General features: G+C 38.6%; 1 protein-coding gene across 1 annotated transcript in view; it reads right to left on the reverse strand.

The window, feature by feature from the left end:
• The window catches only part of PLXDC2 (plexin domain containing 2), a gene marked incomplete at both ends in the record, with an annotated part of 121,560 nt that overhangs the window by 83,651 nt on the left and 20,872 nt on the right, over positions 1–17,037 (reverse strand). Inside the window, 2 exons of the mRNA XM_008945080.1 lie at positions 11,961–12,030; positions 16,719–16,865. Of these exons, the coding sequence (XP_008943328.1) occupies positions 11,961–12,030; positions 16,719–16,865 (217 nt within the window). The remainder of the gene's footprint in view (positions 1–11,960; positions 12,031–16,718; positions 16,866–17,037) is intronic.

Genomic DNA, 17,037 nt, shown 5'->3' on the forward strand with positions numbered 1-17,037 from the left:
CAAGGAGTTGCTCAACAGGACCCTTGGAAGGCAGTCCTCAGAGATAAAGGAGCAAAGCAGAGCTAGCAGATCATTAAGGAAGCTTTCCACAGAGCACAAGAGCTCTCAATACCCACGTGCAGGGAATCAGGCAAGAAGGGAAAAAGACCAGCATGGCTGAGTCATGAACTACTGGCTGTATTAAAGAACAAGGTAAAATTGCACAAACAGTTGAAACAGGGACAGGTATCCTGGTGGGAATACAGGGAACCTGCCTGGTTACATAGGGATAAAGTCAGGAAAGCTAAGGTGCAGGTAGAGCTGAACTTGGAAAGGGATACAAAGAAAAAGAAAAAGGGATTCTAGAAGTATCTAAATCAGAAAAGGAAGGTCAAAGAAGGTGTACCCCCCCAGTGACAAACAATGGTGAATTGGCAACAAAGGACGAGAGGAAGGCTGAGGTACTCAATATCTTCTTTACCTCAGTTTTCACTGACAACTCTTCTCTTCACAGCCCTCAAGTTGGTGACCCACAGGACAAGGACCAGGTAGATGAAGGCCTCCCCCACTGCATGCAAGGACAAGGTTCATAACTACCTGAAGAATCTGACCATAAATAAGTCCATGGGACCTGATGGTGTGCATCCCAGAGTACTGAAGGAACTGGCTGATGCAGCTGCTGAGCCACTCTCTCTACTATGTGATGAGTCACGGCAGTCAGGTGAAGTCCCTAGCAACTGGAGAAAGAGTAACATCGTGCCCATCTTTGAAAAGGGGAAAAAAAAAAAAAAAAAACAGCTGGGAACTAACAATCTGTCAGCCTCACCTCGGTGCCTGGGAAGATTATGGAACAGATCCCTCTAGAACACATACTAAGGCACATGGAGGACAGGGAGGTAATCCTAGGTTCCACCTGGAACACTGTGTCCAGTTCTGGGGCCCCCAGCACAAGAAGGATATAGACATATTGGAGTGAGTCCAGAGGAGGGCCACCAAAATGATCAAAGGATTGGAGCACCTCTCATATTGAGACAGGCTGAGGGAGCTGGGGCTGTTCAGCCTGAGAAGAGAAGGCTCTGGGGGGACCTTATAAGTGACTTTCCAGTACCCAAAGGGCACCTACATGAAGGTAGGGGAAGGTCTGTTCGAAAGGGTTTGTAATGATAGGACAAGGAGCAATGGTTTTAAACTAGGTAAGGATAAAGTTAGACTCGATATTAGAAAAAAAAATTCTTTAGTATAAGAGTGATAGATCATCGGAATGGGCTGCCCAGAGACATAGTGGAGGCCCCCACCCTGGAGTCATTCAAGGTCAGGCTTGATAGGGCCCTGTGTGATCTGACCTAGGTAGGGAGGTGATGACCAGATGACCTCTAGAGGTCCCTTCCAGCCTAAAACATTCTATGATTTTCATTGTCAATTATTTTAACAGTCATTTCTAAAGGAAGCCAAATGTTCAGTCAGCTCAGACAAAAGCTTTTAATATCCTTTTGTATTTGAATTTACATTATTCCAAATTCATCACATGGAAAAAAGAAAATCAACAGAAGCTAACCTAAGAGAACACAGAACAGAGCTTTTGCCAAAGTTACAGATTAACTTTTTTGGAAAAGAACAACTCTTAATTATATTTGGACAGAATTCAAACTAGTAAGACCCGACCTCTTATTAGAAATACTGCAACTTAGAGCACTCCTCATATTTAGTAAAGAAAACTGGCACTCAGCTGAATTTCAACACATTTCCCGGTATGATTTGTGTCTAATATGCTCTATACTTCAGAAGACTCAGTTTTTAAAAAAATGTGTTACCAACTGCCTGGTTTTTATTATTTATTCATGACAGACACAAGTACAAATCTTAGAAGCTTTATGGGCTGAACACATTTCCTAAGGCCCAGGACTTCCACACTAATACATCATTTTTATGAATGGGCCTTACAGAAATGAAAGGCCCATTTCCCACTCTTTATCAGGAATTTCCTCTTAATTAGACACTAAATATATTATCCACTGTTCTCATCATCTTCCAGTTACCTGCTTTTGGTTTGGGAAGGATTTTTTTTTTTTTTCAGTAAATGTTTTTTCAACTGGGGTTTGCAGAGTTCAGTTATTCAATCTTTAACATTGGGAATAGGGCCTAAAATTGTGTTTTAAGGTATGAAAGACAAAATAAAATCACATAAGATTTTGAGACTCGATATATACAGCAGCTTTTAGAAAGTCAATTGGTAAAAAGAAATGAAGTTTTTTCTTTAGCTTCTAAGCATACAGCAAACCAAATAAACATATTTTGTAGGAGATGCAGAAAATAAGCACTTGTAACGCATTAAAAATATTCTCTACAGTATAAAAGTGTAACATTGAAATATTGCGATGCCACTATAAAGGCTGAAGATACATGCCTGCTACAAAATTCTGCAACACAAAGTAATGGATCCATCTTTGACATAGCCTATACCTAACAACTTCCCAGTATGCAGTGAAGCAGTTGCTGGCTATCCTGAAGGCTCTTTGCCTCAGCATTAAACCATTTAATTTATTATTAAGTATCTCATATGCAAAATTATTTAAGTGCTTGTTTGGCATTACACATGGGCAAATGCTTTGGCCTGTTACTCTATGATACAGATTTTATGTGATACGATTCTATGAAACAGAACCTTACAGACAAACAAAGATGTGGTCTTTTCAAGTCCTGCTACCACTTGAGTGCAACTCCTGTCTGTAAGTCTCACAGTCAAAGTTGGCAAGTGATGTCAAAGGACATGGAATTTATTTTTTTTCCCCTAACGCTTATCATTCCCCTTGTCCTGAGTGTTCCTGATCCAATTTCTAAAGATAAAGCGTAAGGGCAGGAGCAGAAAGTTGTGTGAGGTCACTTATGGTAAGCAAGACAAAACAGAGTTTCAAGGGAAAGATGAAGTGCCACCCTCTTACAACAATCTGAGAGGTAGTTTCAGAAGGGATACTTGACACAGGAATTACAGACAAAGGAAGCTGTACAAGGAGAAATTTTTTTTAACAGTTCTATGGCAATATAAGACATCAGAAACAGCGGGAGTAAAGAGAAGTCAACTGTGCAAGCTGGTATTTGTCAGTCTACAGCCAGACTTCTACAGTCCTTTACAGAGGGAGCTGCCCACTGGTGATGACAAGTGCATAATCCCCTGTAACAGACACAGGGCAGTCTGAGTCACTGACTTTGGCTAGAAGCATTGCTGTTTCACTCTGCTTTCTACCACTTCTGCCATTTCACTGAAGTTGCTCACAGGGTAACTTTTGTTATCGGAGAGCTCTTCATTAAGCGATGAACACATCTCCTCTAGGTCCTGTGCTGAAGTGTCCAGGGCAGCAAGAACAACCAGAAAAGCCTCACTGAGATTTCTGACAGGCTCCAACAAGGTGCTCTACTTAGTATACTGATACTCTAGCGGACCAGACAAAATTCATTCCACCTATTCACTAGTTTTGAAAGTTTAAGAAAGTAACTTATGCAATGCAGAGAAAATGCATGAGAACACAATCATCCTTTGAGAGCGACAAACCTCTGCATAATTCTTCTGTAGTGTAGGCTTATGCCAGACTGCAGATTGACAACCACCCTCACCTTTAACAATCTCAGATCCTAAGTCTGTGGGTCTTTCTCTTTCCATAGGACCACCAGCTAGGTGGTCAGGTTTCCCTCCTACTCAGAGGTATTGGTCTATGTGCCAACACAAAAAGACAGTTCAGACAGTGCAATATCAGGCTTTATTTCTTTCCCCACAGCATACTCCGCTCTTTCATTTATCCTCTTTCACTGAAAGCACTGCAAAATAGGATGCAAATTATATTAGAATCCTATGCACTTCAGTACTTGCTTTTCATATCACTCCTGATGTATTAAAACTGTACAATTAAACATGAACACCATAATCCTGTATACACACTCAATGTCCAAAACAAAATTAAAAATGTGGTATCTCTGTATAGTATGTAGACTTCTAAGCAGCTAACTAGGTATCTAGCTAACTGAAGATTTTTTGGCTCTGTTACTTGCCCACAACTGTGAGAAATACACAATTGCATATTGCAATAATAAAAGATGACTTTGAATCAGTGGTCCTGACTGGTCCCTGTTTAGAAACAGGGTACCTCACAGGTGCTCATCAAGATAGGTTTCAATAACATCAGGTTTCACTTGAACATTTATTTCAGTCCATTCAATGCCTGTAATTTTATTTTGGGTCAGTAGTGAGTAAGACAGTTGCAGTTTTGATGAAAAGCTATGTTTCTCTTCTATGCACAAAGACCTCTCTCTTTAATAAATACAGATAATTTTAAGCATGCGATCTGACCTTGGTAAATAACATAATCACACAAAGAGTTCTTCATTTCAGTTTTAGCAAATTACCAACTTTAATTCAATCACAGTGGGATTTATAATTGGATTGTCTTTTTATTTCTTTGTTTGGTACTCCTCCCATTATTAATAGTGTTAGAAATGCCCAGGCAGCACTTCTGCCATAAGAATTATTTCAAATAATTCCTCTGCCTGCTGCTCAGGAATGTTCCTCTGCTGAGGAACGATTTAACAAATATTATCTCATCAGATTTTAATACATGGCTTACTTTTTAAAGGCTCATCCCTTCTGTGCTTCAAAACCTATTGCACATATTTATTGGCTCCTACTGCTGTTCTTCCCCATACACTCTCATCAGCCCCCTAATACCCTTGGTTATGTTTGGCCAATACATGCTGTCTTTGGCATTCCAAGTTGTTTCAAACAATCAAAGTATTTTATTTTCAATGCTATGATTTGATTGCCTAAAGGATGTCGTTTTACCTGTCTTTTCACTGTTTTAGCAGTTGCAAGCTTTCCTTTTTGTAATTCTTATATAAGATTCTTCTGCAGAATATTCTGAATTTTTATTTTTTTTTTTTTTTTTCTCTGAAACACCTCTGATTTCTTTGAGTTATGTTTTTTCTTTACTTCAGTTATTCATTTGTTATCACATGGGGTAGGTGGGCATCTCTGGAGCTTTCTTTATGCTAGCTGGGAAAACACCTCAATAGTCAACTCACTCAGCTTTATAAATCTAAAAATTCAAACATTTATATATAACCTGATCATAACTGACTCTCTTTGTAATCATATATATACACACACATATATATAGCCATTGACATATAGAGAGAATTAGACACAGGATGCAATTAAACCAACCTACTCTAAACATCTGTCTTCAGTGTTCATAGACTCTGCTGATGATATTAATTACATCTCTGTTGACTGTCTATGAGCTTAGGCTGACAAACATAGATATAGATGTTGGCACAGCCAGAGGAACTGTGCCCTTTGTACATAATTTGTTTTACTTGTAAATGTGTTTGCAGTCTATGCCCATGACTGTAACTCACAGAGTTATTTCAGACTGTGTACTTTCATGGCAGTGTCCCTTTTAACACTACCAGTGATTAACCCATGGTGGAATAGCTAAGCTTTTACAAAGCAATAACCATGTCACTCAGTCCCTTTTTGTCTTCCTTCACCAAATACTAATCCTCTTGCTTCTGATACCTTTTACTTCTTACTTCTTGATAGTATACATTTTATGAGTTATACTTATAAAGATGTGTCTTTCAAATTGTTTCTTTTTTTTTTTTTCCATGGGATGTCTGGGTAGTTAATGACATGTTCAGAGGTTGCTGGAGTAGTGAACTTTACCTACAAGAGGTTGCTTTACCTTGTTCAACTTATAATCTATCCCTCTACAATCCTGTGGTTTTCCCTAGTGTAACTTACCTACCATTAAGCATGCCAATTTTAATATTTTTTCCACATGGAAGCCTACCACAATTATTTGCTTTGTGTTCTGTCATTTATACAGTATTCTTGCTTCAAATTCCACATACCTGCAGAAATACACTCATTTCCAACATAGTAACCTGCATAATAGACTATAGAAGGCATCTGAGGCATAACATTGAAGTTTCATCTTTTCATTCACACCTGTTTTTCTTTTGTGCCACTCATCTGTGCTCCTTACCACCAGTGCAACAGCTTCCCCACTGGGAGCTGCTACTGAAATAGACGGTCTATTAAATGGCTGTTTCTTATCCTAAGAGTAGTGTCCTCCAGCTTGATTTCTCCCTCTGTTTCTTCTGCATTTTTCCTTCACTCTACATTTTCAGGATAATACCATTTCCTTGCTACAATCCAGTGCTCCCTGTCAGCTGAAATCACATCTATACTCTAACTTTCCAGTGTATAAACTTCCTCCATATCATTTACCACACAGGGCTCCTGGCTCCTACACACTGCAACACTATCAGGGAACCTCTCACTCTTTCTGTTGCCTCATCATCAGCACCTTTTCATCCTACCGTAGACCATGTAGTTGGTGTCTACACATTCACGTGCCAGAGCAGAATAAGCCTCAACCTTCCACTGCCCTTTACCTCCTTCTCTTCTAGGCTCAGACCATATTTTCTCCCTTTGAACTTGGAAAACAGTAGTCACTTGCCTGAGTTAAGACCGAGTGAAAAATTAACTAGGGGCTTCAGGATTTAGCTATTAGACGTGCTTGATTTGCTGAAAGTAATTACTCCCACATTTTTGGGACTGATGTTCAAGTAACATTTTCAGCTCTGAAAATTCCATTTCATTAGTGATATTATAATTAATTGAAATGAATTTGCTAGTGAAATATTCAGAATCAACATGTTAATAATTGCATTAACTTCTGTTTTACAAAGCACTTATTGGCTTTGGGAATAAAACACAATGGATGGTTCAGAGCAAACAGCCTCAATGTCAGAAAATTCTAGTCATGACAATCCTGTTCACCTAGGATGCCTTATGGAGCCACATTTTGCCCAAATCATCAAGAATTTTCTGCGTCATCAGACCCATACAATAACCTGTTAATCAGATTGACCTTTAGGCATTAACTAGGGCACTAGGCTTGGGGTTTTGTATTAGTCTATTTACCTGTCCCCTGTCTTCTAGGTTCCCAACAAAGGTTAGTAACAGATAATATACATGAGTTGTCCAAGATAGCAAACTGAAAAGCAATTATGTTATCAGACAGTGGAAGCTCTTAGCTGCATTTAGATAGTATCGTTATCTCTGAAAACTCTACCGCTGTACTCAATGCTAACTAATGACAGCAGCTGTCATTAAAAGCACACAATATGGGGAAGATAACTGCAATATGGACAGTAGCAACTAAATTTCACTGAAGATTTTAGGGAAAAATTATAATACTGTTTGCATAGATATGATTGATAAAATAATATATTATTTTTCTATCAACAGGAGATAAAAAAAAAACAAACCCCAGACAACCCAAACCTGACTGCAAAGGGGTGAATTCAGGAAGACTGCATATACTTATTAAAATCAGTGTGAGGATGATAAACCTATAATCAAAGACGTAGCAGCAAGAATGTTGCTGAACTCATCCTAGTTCAAGGAGCAACAAAACAAACTACTACACCAAAATTGTATAAACTTATGTCAGTTCAAGATCTGCTTCTGAATTCACCTCACGAAGTTTATGTATTACACTATCTATAAAAATGTGACTGTTACTGAAACAGAGAAAAATGTTCCTTTCAAAAAATCTTCAAACAGAACACACATTAAAAACAAGACTTGAAGATACCCTGAAGGATTTCTTAGTAAAATACCAGCAGTGTACACTTGCCAAGTTGTCTGCACTGTCCAATAAAATCTGACATACATAAGGTATGTTCTTCTAAACAACTGCTTAACTATTTCCTTGATAGCATAATTCTAGATAAAAGTTCCATAACCAAAATATCGTTTTCCCAATATCTGATAATACAGAACTACTTTTATTTGCCATTTTGCTTGCTGCGTCCAAATATCTATAGTTAAATGTGAAAATCAAATCAGTTTTATGTTCCTAAGTAGTTTGGTTCTACTGTATGTTCTTGATTTACAAGCTATATACAATAATATTCAGTTATTCCATAGAACAGAGACTGAAACTGCTCTAAGACCCTTCATGAAACCTAAAACCTTTATTAGTCCCAATCTACAAGTATGAGGTTTAATGAAAATCCACAATAATTTAGATTATCTAGCATCCTCCTCTGTAATGCTGCTACAGGCATAGCAGTATCACAGAAAAAGTAACATCTATGAGAGCTGCTGTATGAGGCACAAACTATTTAGGATTTTTTTTTTTATCTGATACAACGCTGCACCAGAAAACACAAAAATTATTAAAGGTTTGAGAGCTCTTCAGAGGTCGCTTTAAAAACTCTCTCTATAGCAATGTAGGGAGATAGATGCTCATATGCCAGGAAATCACAAATTACTGATTATATTAATAATAGTATAAGAGGTCTTAACTCCTAGTTATGAGTTAAATAGCCTTGTGAACTACAGGCTAAGTACAACAGTGAAAAAAGCCCTTAGAATAGTTATTTTCACTCTCTGTTCTCCCTTAAATGCAATGAGCTCAACACAGCCATTTGGAAAAGGAAATAAATATTAGTTAAAATGAAAAAGAGTTGCATTTTACATTGCAGCAATTTCAAAGTCATCTGAAGTACCCTGGAAATCCCACTATGCCACAAGACATCCTCCATGAGGAAAGCTAAAACCATTTGGGTGCATGTTTGTGTTGTGACAGGGGTTCTATGTGCCATTGTCCTCAACTTTACTTTTCACAAGGTTATTTAATTTGGATGTAAAACCAATTTGTAGTGTTGTCATTAACATAATTAATCATATCCTGCTCTCTAGGAAGTGGACATCAGTCATGTGGGACTCCTGCACACTAACTTTGTCCTTCTTTTAATCTTAGAATAACCTCTGGAGGTGTTCCAGATCTCTAAAAATAGTAATGCCATTGTAAAATCTTGTCTTCTAAGAAACAGTAGACTATACAGTATAAAAAGCACTTGGAACCTGTCTTTATCCTTTGGTGCTAATCTCTAAACCACACTGCACCACCAATGACTTGTGGTAGCAAAATTTGCAAATACAGCCAAAGCAAAATAATTATCAGAGAGTTAAGGCAGAGACAGATCTTTCTTTTCCTGTTAAATGGGTTTAAGAGTCCAAAAGCTGTAGAATAGCTTGTATCCTCTCCTATACTGACAGCATGACTTACAGTTACTGGGCTTTATCAAGGGAATATTTTTAAGCTATTAATGACTAGATCTTACTTTTTCATGCTTAACTGTGAGGTTGAAAATCATGGAAGTGTCACATGAAAGACAGAAGTATCTCTGTGTTAATGTCAGTGGCTTACAGTAAAAGGACTGATGTTAAATTCCTGTCTAGCTTGACAATAGGTATCTGCACAGCAATATTATTTTATTTAGTAGAATTGAAGCAAAAAGAAAAATAGAATTATCATTCAGTGTTCCACTAACAGCAAGAGAAAAGAGTGCTGCAGAGCTGCAGCAGTTTTTATATGCTTACATGCTAAAAAAACCCAAACAAAAACACAACAAGAACAAAGAAAACCTGCAAACGGAAAACAAAACACCAAAATTCCCCATATGCTCTACACCAAAAGAAAAACTGTTTTCCTCACAAATTACTACTACACAGTTCTCCTTAGGAGATTAACTTTGGCAGCAGAGGGGAGAGACTGATGTCAGCAGTATATTAGTGACAGCAGGGGTTAAAATTCTGGGCTTCCATGAAAAGTGAAGGCCAGCCAGAATGACCACTCAAGAAGAATTACTTGGAGAAAGAGTTAATTTTGTGAAGTTTTAAGGAACCGAGTTCAACAGTAAGAATAAGGGGACATTTATAGAATGAACACTGTCCCCACTGCTACTGTTTTAGCTGTGCAGGATTCATCTCACCCCATTCTTTCATGCTACACAGATAATGTACCTGATTTTGGCTCCTCATCAAATGCAACTCCTCTAATAAGAGTGTACAAAACTAGGCATCAATGATCAAGCACCAAAATGAAGCTAAAAGCAAAGCAGAATGGAAATCAGACAAGTCTCAAAATACCAATCAGTAGTTCATGGCTCATCTGATCAAAATTATCAAAGTGTCAATTGCTGATTAAGAAGAGAAAACCCTTGTACTGAAGTCACTCCATGACTCTGCAGCAAATGTTATTGTTCTGACTGCAAATCAACCATTTATGATCAATCTTTCTTCACCTCTGTTTGTCTTTCATATTCTTACTCTTTGGTAGCAAAATGGACATTTTGACACAGAGCATGACAGAAACCTCTGTTCCAGCTCCTACACTTGTTGAGACAATGGCTGCAATTCTTCCCTAATCTTTCAGTCAAATCATCCTTCATTCAGAGCTCTAGTGGGACATGGGCATCCACTGATTCTGGCCAGCTGATCATCCATAGCATAAGAAGGAGAATCCTTGACCAGGGACACGGTAGGATTGGTCCTGGTGATGGTGGTCCCTATTTCTGTCTAATTGCCTTATTACACCTCCGTCAGTAGTAAGCAGAACACCACTGATACAGCAATCAAACAACATATAATTTTGTTTAAACTATACTTTTGTAACTTTGCACGTGTGACCAAGCATTTGTTAGCTTGAAAAGATCAAAGGAATAACAAAAGTTCTGCTTAGTTACACACATATGATAGGATGTGCTAGCCTGAAGAGTTTAGAATATGCTATAAATGTGTACTGAAGCAAGATAAGGAAATAATCTTGCTTAATTTACAGCTTTCTTTATAGTCTGCACATAGATAACAGGAAAGACAAACTGACCCTGTGGTTCGGAAAGTCTAGGCAGCAGGTAAACAACAGGAAGAAGAGCAGAACAAACCAGTCCTGGGATTTGAAGATGTGCCAAATGAACAGCAACCCCAAAGGCAAATCTGGGGCAAAGTGAGAAAGAGGAGGAAAGATGAAGTGAAATGACCACCAGACTCAGATGACCATCGGGAGGCACCATAACGCACATTTGAGGGCCATTTACATATGTTAATGAATCCTTGTGAATATGTAAATAATTTATTGGAAATTTCATGTGTAAGTATGAGTAACTGACACATAACTCGTGTTACGAGACAAATGGGTGTGAACATTAGGTGGAACATTAGTGCCCCGTGCACTCAGTGCTGTAATAAAGAATGCCTGCCTTCTAAAACTTCAAGTCTTAGAGGGTTCCCTTCTGTGACTGGAATTTACGGTAACACCACCAACCAGAGTCCATGAACTTGCTGAACACATTCAAGGACCATGCTGTGGGTGTGCTCTCTGTGATGCTGACCTCTGCCTCCCGGTTTTAATTTTTTGACCACTCCTTCTCATTTTCCTCATTTGTCGTCTTTCACAATTTCATTTTCCTCTAGTCTCCTCTGTCTTTCAAGGAGGCGGAGCTGGAGGGGAGCAGGAGAGATTGATGGCTGTTCCTAGTGCAGGAGATTGATGCAAGCAAGGAACAAGCAGAGGTAGAAGGGAGAAGCCTAACCATGAACCACCAGTGGTGCCCAGAGCCACAAGACCAGCTGTGTCACCTTACCCCACAGAAGGCGAGGAACACCACGGTACAGCTGAAGACATCATACCACACCAACACAATGCACTACAATGGGTTTGCCTTACAGATAACAAATGTACTTCTAGCAGCACTTCTTATCTTTTGATAGTAAACCCCCATGCAGGCAAAGCCTAAGTTTCCCTCCTTGTTTTGGCTCCAGCACTGTTCCCACAAGTGCAACTGCTACAGACTTGCCCACATATAAAGATTTTTTTTGGGGGGAAATACCTAAATAGAAAATGATTAATGCTATAAAGTCTTACACTGACAAGGTTTTATAACAGTTCAGCTTGAGCAGCTGGAAGTTTTTCATCATATCAATATTTTGTAATTTTGTTCTTGTGGAATGTAGAATTTCCTAAATAAATGCTGCAGTTTATTGCTTGACAAATGTGGGGGAAGAAAATGTATTTTAAATAGTTGCAAGAAACTCTTCTCATATTACTCAAAGTAATGGTTGGAAAGTCACTTACCCCCAGTTGCCACAGTAATTTCACGTAGAAAATGGCCATAAAATGGAAAATCGAAGGACAGATTCACTCTCTGAAAGGAACAACACCAGAAAATAAAGTTGATACTGTTTAGAAAGGTAAGAGAAAACAAAATTAACAGTTCTCCACTTAAAACATCTGGGTTTTTGTTTGTTTGTTTATTTTTAATTTTTCACTGGAGCTTTGTTATTCTTAATTTGAAATTGCCAATAACTGGCTGGAAACAATTCTGTGTAGCACTCAAACATTTTAAAGCAGTGGATCTTTGTCACTGAAGACTTCAGAAAGCAAAATACAGTAGCAAGCAGTATAACATCCTCTAAGAATAAAAATAAGAAAGATTTGTTGAGTTTTTCCTTAAAAAAAATATTGCTTTAATCTTGTTCTTAAGAAAAGCCATCAATTTTTAAAGGCCTTAGCAACACCTAAATTTTACAGGATGGCCCTTCCCTTGGCTGTGGGTGTTTTTTTCTTCTGTCACATGCTCCTTCAGTTTCAATTGCTTTCCCTGACATCCTGCTGCTACCTGGGTGCTCATCTAATGAAGGCTGGTCACTGGAAGGCAATTCATCTGTCAAACCCACTTGACACCGGTTCCTTAGCCTCTCCATACTGTTAACTAGGAGCTGAAATGATTTACAAAGAAATATTCAACAGAAGCATTAACAAACTCTACTTAAGGTACTTCTTGCAAAATTTAAAAAAATAAAAGGAAAAAAAAAATCTTTTCCCCTGTTGGCCTATAGGTGACTATCCTCTGTCAGCTGAATTCACTGCAGACAATTCTAATCTGTAGAACAGACTCTTCTCACCTAAGCTCACCATAAAGCACCATTCCAATGCAAAGTAATTTTCCCTCTCTGCTGATGGCTCTATCCTTTCCCATCTATTTCACTCCTTTCCCAAAGCTCAGTGATTATTGTGGTCACCCGCAATTACCACCCAGTGTGCTACCTGGCTAAACTCTGAACAAATCAGTAGTCATGACATGAAGGAGTGCTGAAATCCCAGTAATGTCTTTTCACTGTTTAAATGTAATATCCCATGAAAAACACATGTGTTATTTAATAACACTTTGTGTTATTTTAAGACAGGGAACTGCTGGAGAGAGTCCAATGGAAGACTCTCTCCAAATTCTGATCAAAGATGATCAGAAGACAGGAACACCTCTCTAACAAGGAAAGGCTGAGAGACCTGGGTCTGTTTAGCCTGGAGAAGAAAAGACTGAGAGGAGATATTAGCAGTATTTATAAATATCTAAAGGGTGGAGGTCACGAGGATGGGACCAGACTCTTTTCAGTGGTGCCCAGTGATAGGACAAGGGGCAACAGGCACAAACTGGAACAGAGGAAATTCCACTTAAACATAAGGAGAAACTTCTTTACTGTGAGGGTGACAGAGCACTGGAACAGGTTGCCCAGAGAGGTTGTGCAGTCTCCTCCTCCAGAGACTTTCAAAACTGAAATACTGAGGTTTGAACCCCAAATCCTGAATTAAGGTTGACTTATGTCCTTCACACATAACCACAGCCCTTCATACAGAGGTGGTGAGTTTGCCTTATAGCTTCCCCCCAGGGTGCGGCCGGCCCTGCAGGGAGACCCATAAGGGAAATGAGCCCCAGGGGTCCCGCATTGAGTTGACAAAGGTCAGGTGTCTGCTTGGGGATAAAAGCTGGGACCACTTGCAGGAAGGGTAGAGAGTCTATCTATGACATGGATGCACTTCACAGACTCTCCCTGTTGGGGAAGGACCTCTGGATTCTCCCTGGAACTGGGTCCCGGTCAGCCTGGACCTTTGCAAGTGTGGGTTATGGGAGAGAGAAGTACATGGCTGCCTTTATCTTATGTGATTAACTTGTTGATGGTTGTCTCCCATTCCCTCTATGGGAGACTTTGGTTCTTTATTTGTTCCACCTCTTGTCGGTTGTGCGGTATCGTTGTTGGGGGTGATGTTGATTGGTTGTGAACTAATTGACATATTTGTACCCTTGGTGGTTATCCATGTAGTGACCTTTCTATGTTCAATACAGCTGAGTTACTGGTTTGTCTTCCTGCTGGCTGTGTCTTTTATGTTAGGCCTAGTAATTGGCAAAACAAACTCACCTGGACATGTTCCTGTGCGACTTGATCTAGGCCAACCTGCTTTGGGAGGGGGGTTGAATTAGGTGATCCCCAGAGGTCCCTTCCGACCCCTACCATTCTGTGTGATCCTGTGAAATCCTGTAGTGCTAGATGTGTTATTTTTTCCATTAATATTTTTGTACTACTTTCCCCAAACAGTGACTACACAGGTTATAGAGCCTATTTATTACTTTTATAATCTTTCTTACTCTTCCTGTACAATCAAAACCAACTGGCAACTTCTGGGAACTCTAAAGGTTGCACAATTCCAAATGAAGGAAAACTCAAAAATTCAGTGTAAAATTTTTAGCATTCAAATAGTCCCTGACATTATTAGAAAAAGTAATGTTTGTCCTATAGCAGTTTAACTCCTTGTTCTATTGTCAAATGGGAGAATGATCTTTAGAAATTATCAGTATGTAAATCACCAGGTCACAGAAAGTTGTGCTAAATGTCTTTTTAAAAAGTGTAATGGCTAAGTTTATCTCTATGGAAGAGAAGGGAAGAGGGTGTTGCTTAGTTATGTATGATTTGCTCAGAATACATGACTCTACAGTTATGCAGCTATGGAGAACAACACTTTTGTTGTGTAGTACAAATGGGTGTTCTTTGCTTAGACATGTAAGAAATCTGTTCTAGACACATACAAATACAAAGCCTCAGTATGACTCACCAATACTTTTTCATCCTTCAGGAGGGACATAAATTTCTGAAAAAGGTCTTTGAAACAGTATGTAGACATGGCTGCAGCCAGTTGAGTTCACAGTCTAAGATATGTAGGTAAGTATGAAAAGAGATGGATATCTGTGTGCTAACTGGGACCACAGCCTTCTCTTCCAGAGCTGGCAGAAAGGCAGAGTGGGCACCTGACATTCAGCAAAAAAGTCGTAAAACACTTGTTTTGAGGAGAAACAGTTGAAGCCCTCATGCTGTCAAGCTTCCCTCTACCATGCTCAATGGCACTGATCCCACACCCAGGCCAAAAGCATTGCTTCATTTTAAACCTCTGAATCAATAACTTTAAAAAAATATCCTCCGTAGGATTAACACTTTGAGGTGTATAGCCTCAGAGATTCAATGGGAAACAAAGTGCTTAAAACAAAAAGATGGAAGGGTGTCATCTTCACTAATCATTAAACAAAATTTCTCAATGAAATTTCATTAAGATTTAGATCCTAAGCCTCATAAATTACTTTTACTTAGGAAAGATTATTTACCTTATATAGATCTTTCCAATTCCTTTATTACCTTCTTTGCACATTTCCATTCTCCTCCTTAAGACAGATTACCAAGATCCCAAAAGAAGTTGACAAGGCAGAGAACACAGGTTCTCACTTTTAGGTACCCTTGAGGGTGTTTTGTTTTGTGAGGTGTTTTTTTTGTTTTTTTTTTTTTTTTTTTTTTTTTTTTTTTTTTTTTTTTTTTTTTTTTTTTTTTTTTTTTTTTTTCCTCCTCATTAGAAGCAAATTATCTTAAGAAAATAGCTGTTACCATGTTTAATTAAGTTTACCCCAAAGGCATATAACTGCCTGAACCCTCCACGTTTCCATTATCCTGTCTCCTTACAGTCTTTTTGGCAACAAAAAATATTTTATGTATTGGACTCTTTGTTAGTCAAACGTAGTGGATTTATCACCCCACTCTGCTTTCTCTATTCTGAGCTAAGTACCACAGTATTTCTTCTTGCTGCTCCTTACATTTCTCTGAGCCAGTCACCTGCCTGATGTCAAGGAGGTAATAGATAAACTGGGAGAAAAGATGAATTAAAGTGGATTTTCTCTCAGCTTTAAAACAGTTAAACACACTTGCATCTTTTAAAATTAAAAAAGTTTTAAATAAGGCATTAATTAGATTTTGGATTTAAGCTGGCAAAGCACAAGGCTTTTTTGTTGGAGCCAAGCTGATGAATGGATGAAACTGGAAGCTCATGAAACACAATTCTGAGTTATAGTTTTCTGTATTTAGTTTGTACTAACATTGGCTCTTCTATGTATGCAGTTTCCAGCCATAGGCAAGACCTGGGAATATAACCTGTAAATCATACATCATTCAATTTCACTTCTAAGCATGTCAGCCCATTATTTTTATACCTGTTTTATGAGGCAGCATGATTACAATAAGTTAAACAAGACTGTTATTTACATCCTGTGATATTTATTTGATAATACTCTGAAATCGTGGTCACAACTGTCACTTCTCTAACTTGACTTTTATCACTTGTCCCAAAAGAAAAAGTAAGGGTAACACTTCATACAAAACAACAGCCCAAACAGATACTCTCCATTGGAGACTGGAGCTTCAACAACTTAATCCCCAACCCAGTTCTGTTGCTATTGAAGTCAATGGTAAAATTCCCTCCAACTTCAGCAACTCAACTAGCTTATTGTTTGATAGCTTGAGATCCGTAAGAACAGAGGTAAATGTTAACTATATCTATAAAGGTATCTCTGAAGAACTGTGCAAAAAGAGAACTTGGAATCATTTGACAGCAACACTGCGTAGACCTTCACAGCTTAACCAAAATTCAAAGATAAAGCTCTGTGAACAGTAGCCAATACTACTGTGTCGGTCACTGGCAAAAAATATCCATGTCAAAGAGGAAAAAGGTGTAATGACTTACCGCTGCTTGCCGGTGGGTATTGGAAAGGATCCCATGAATCTTTACTTTGTCTTTCTCCATTTGGTCTATATTGACCCACAGGTCCCGGCTAGTAGAATCATACGGGCCATATGTCCTTGAAGTATAATAATTATGATCTGTATCCTCCTGAAAGGGGGAGAAAAAAAAACAGCAAATATGGATTAGAATGGATCATACACCTTAGTTTTATAAAAAACTCACCCTTGAAATACGAGTTCTGCTGCCCCTTGGAGCAGCTGCAAAGACTAGACTGCAAGTCATCAATGAAGGAAAAAGATACAAATTGCAAACGTGGTGC

Source organism: Merops nubicus, unplaced genomic scaffold (genome assembly GCF_000691845.1).
Source record: "Merops nubicus isolate BGI_N331 unplaced genomic scaffold, ASM69184v1 scaffold3838, whole genome shotgun sequence".
NCBI lineage: Eukaryota > Metazoa > Chordata > Aves > Coraciiformes > Meropidae > Merops > Merops nubicus.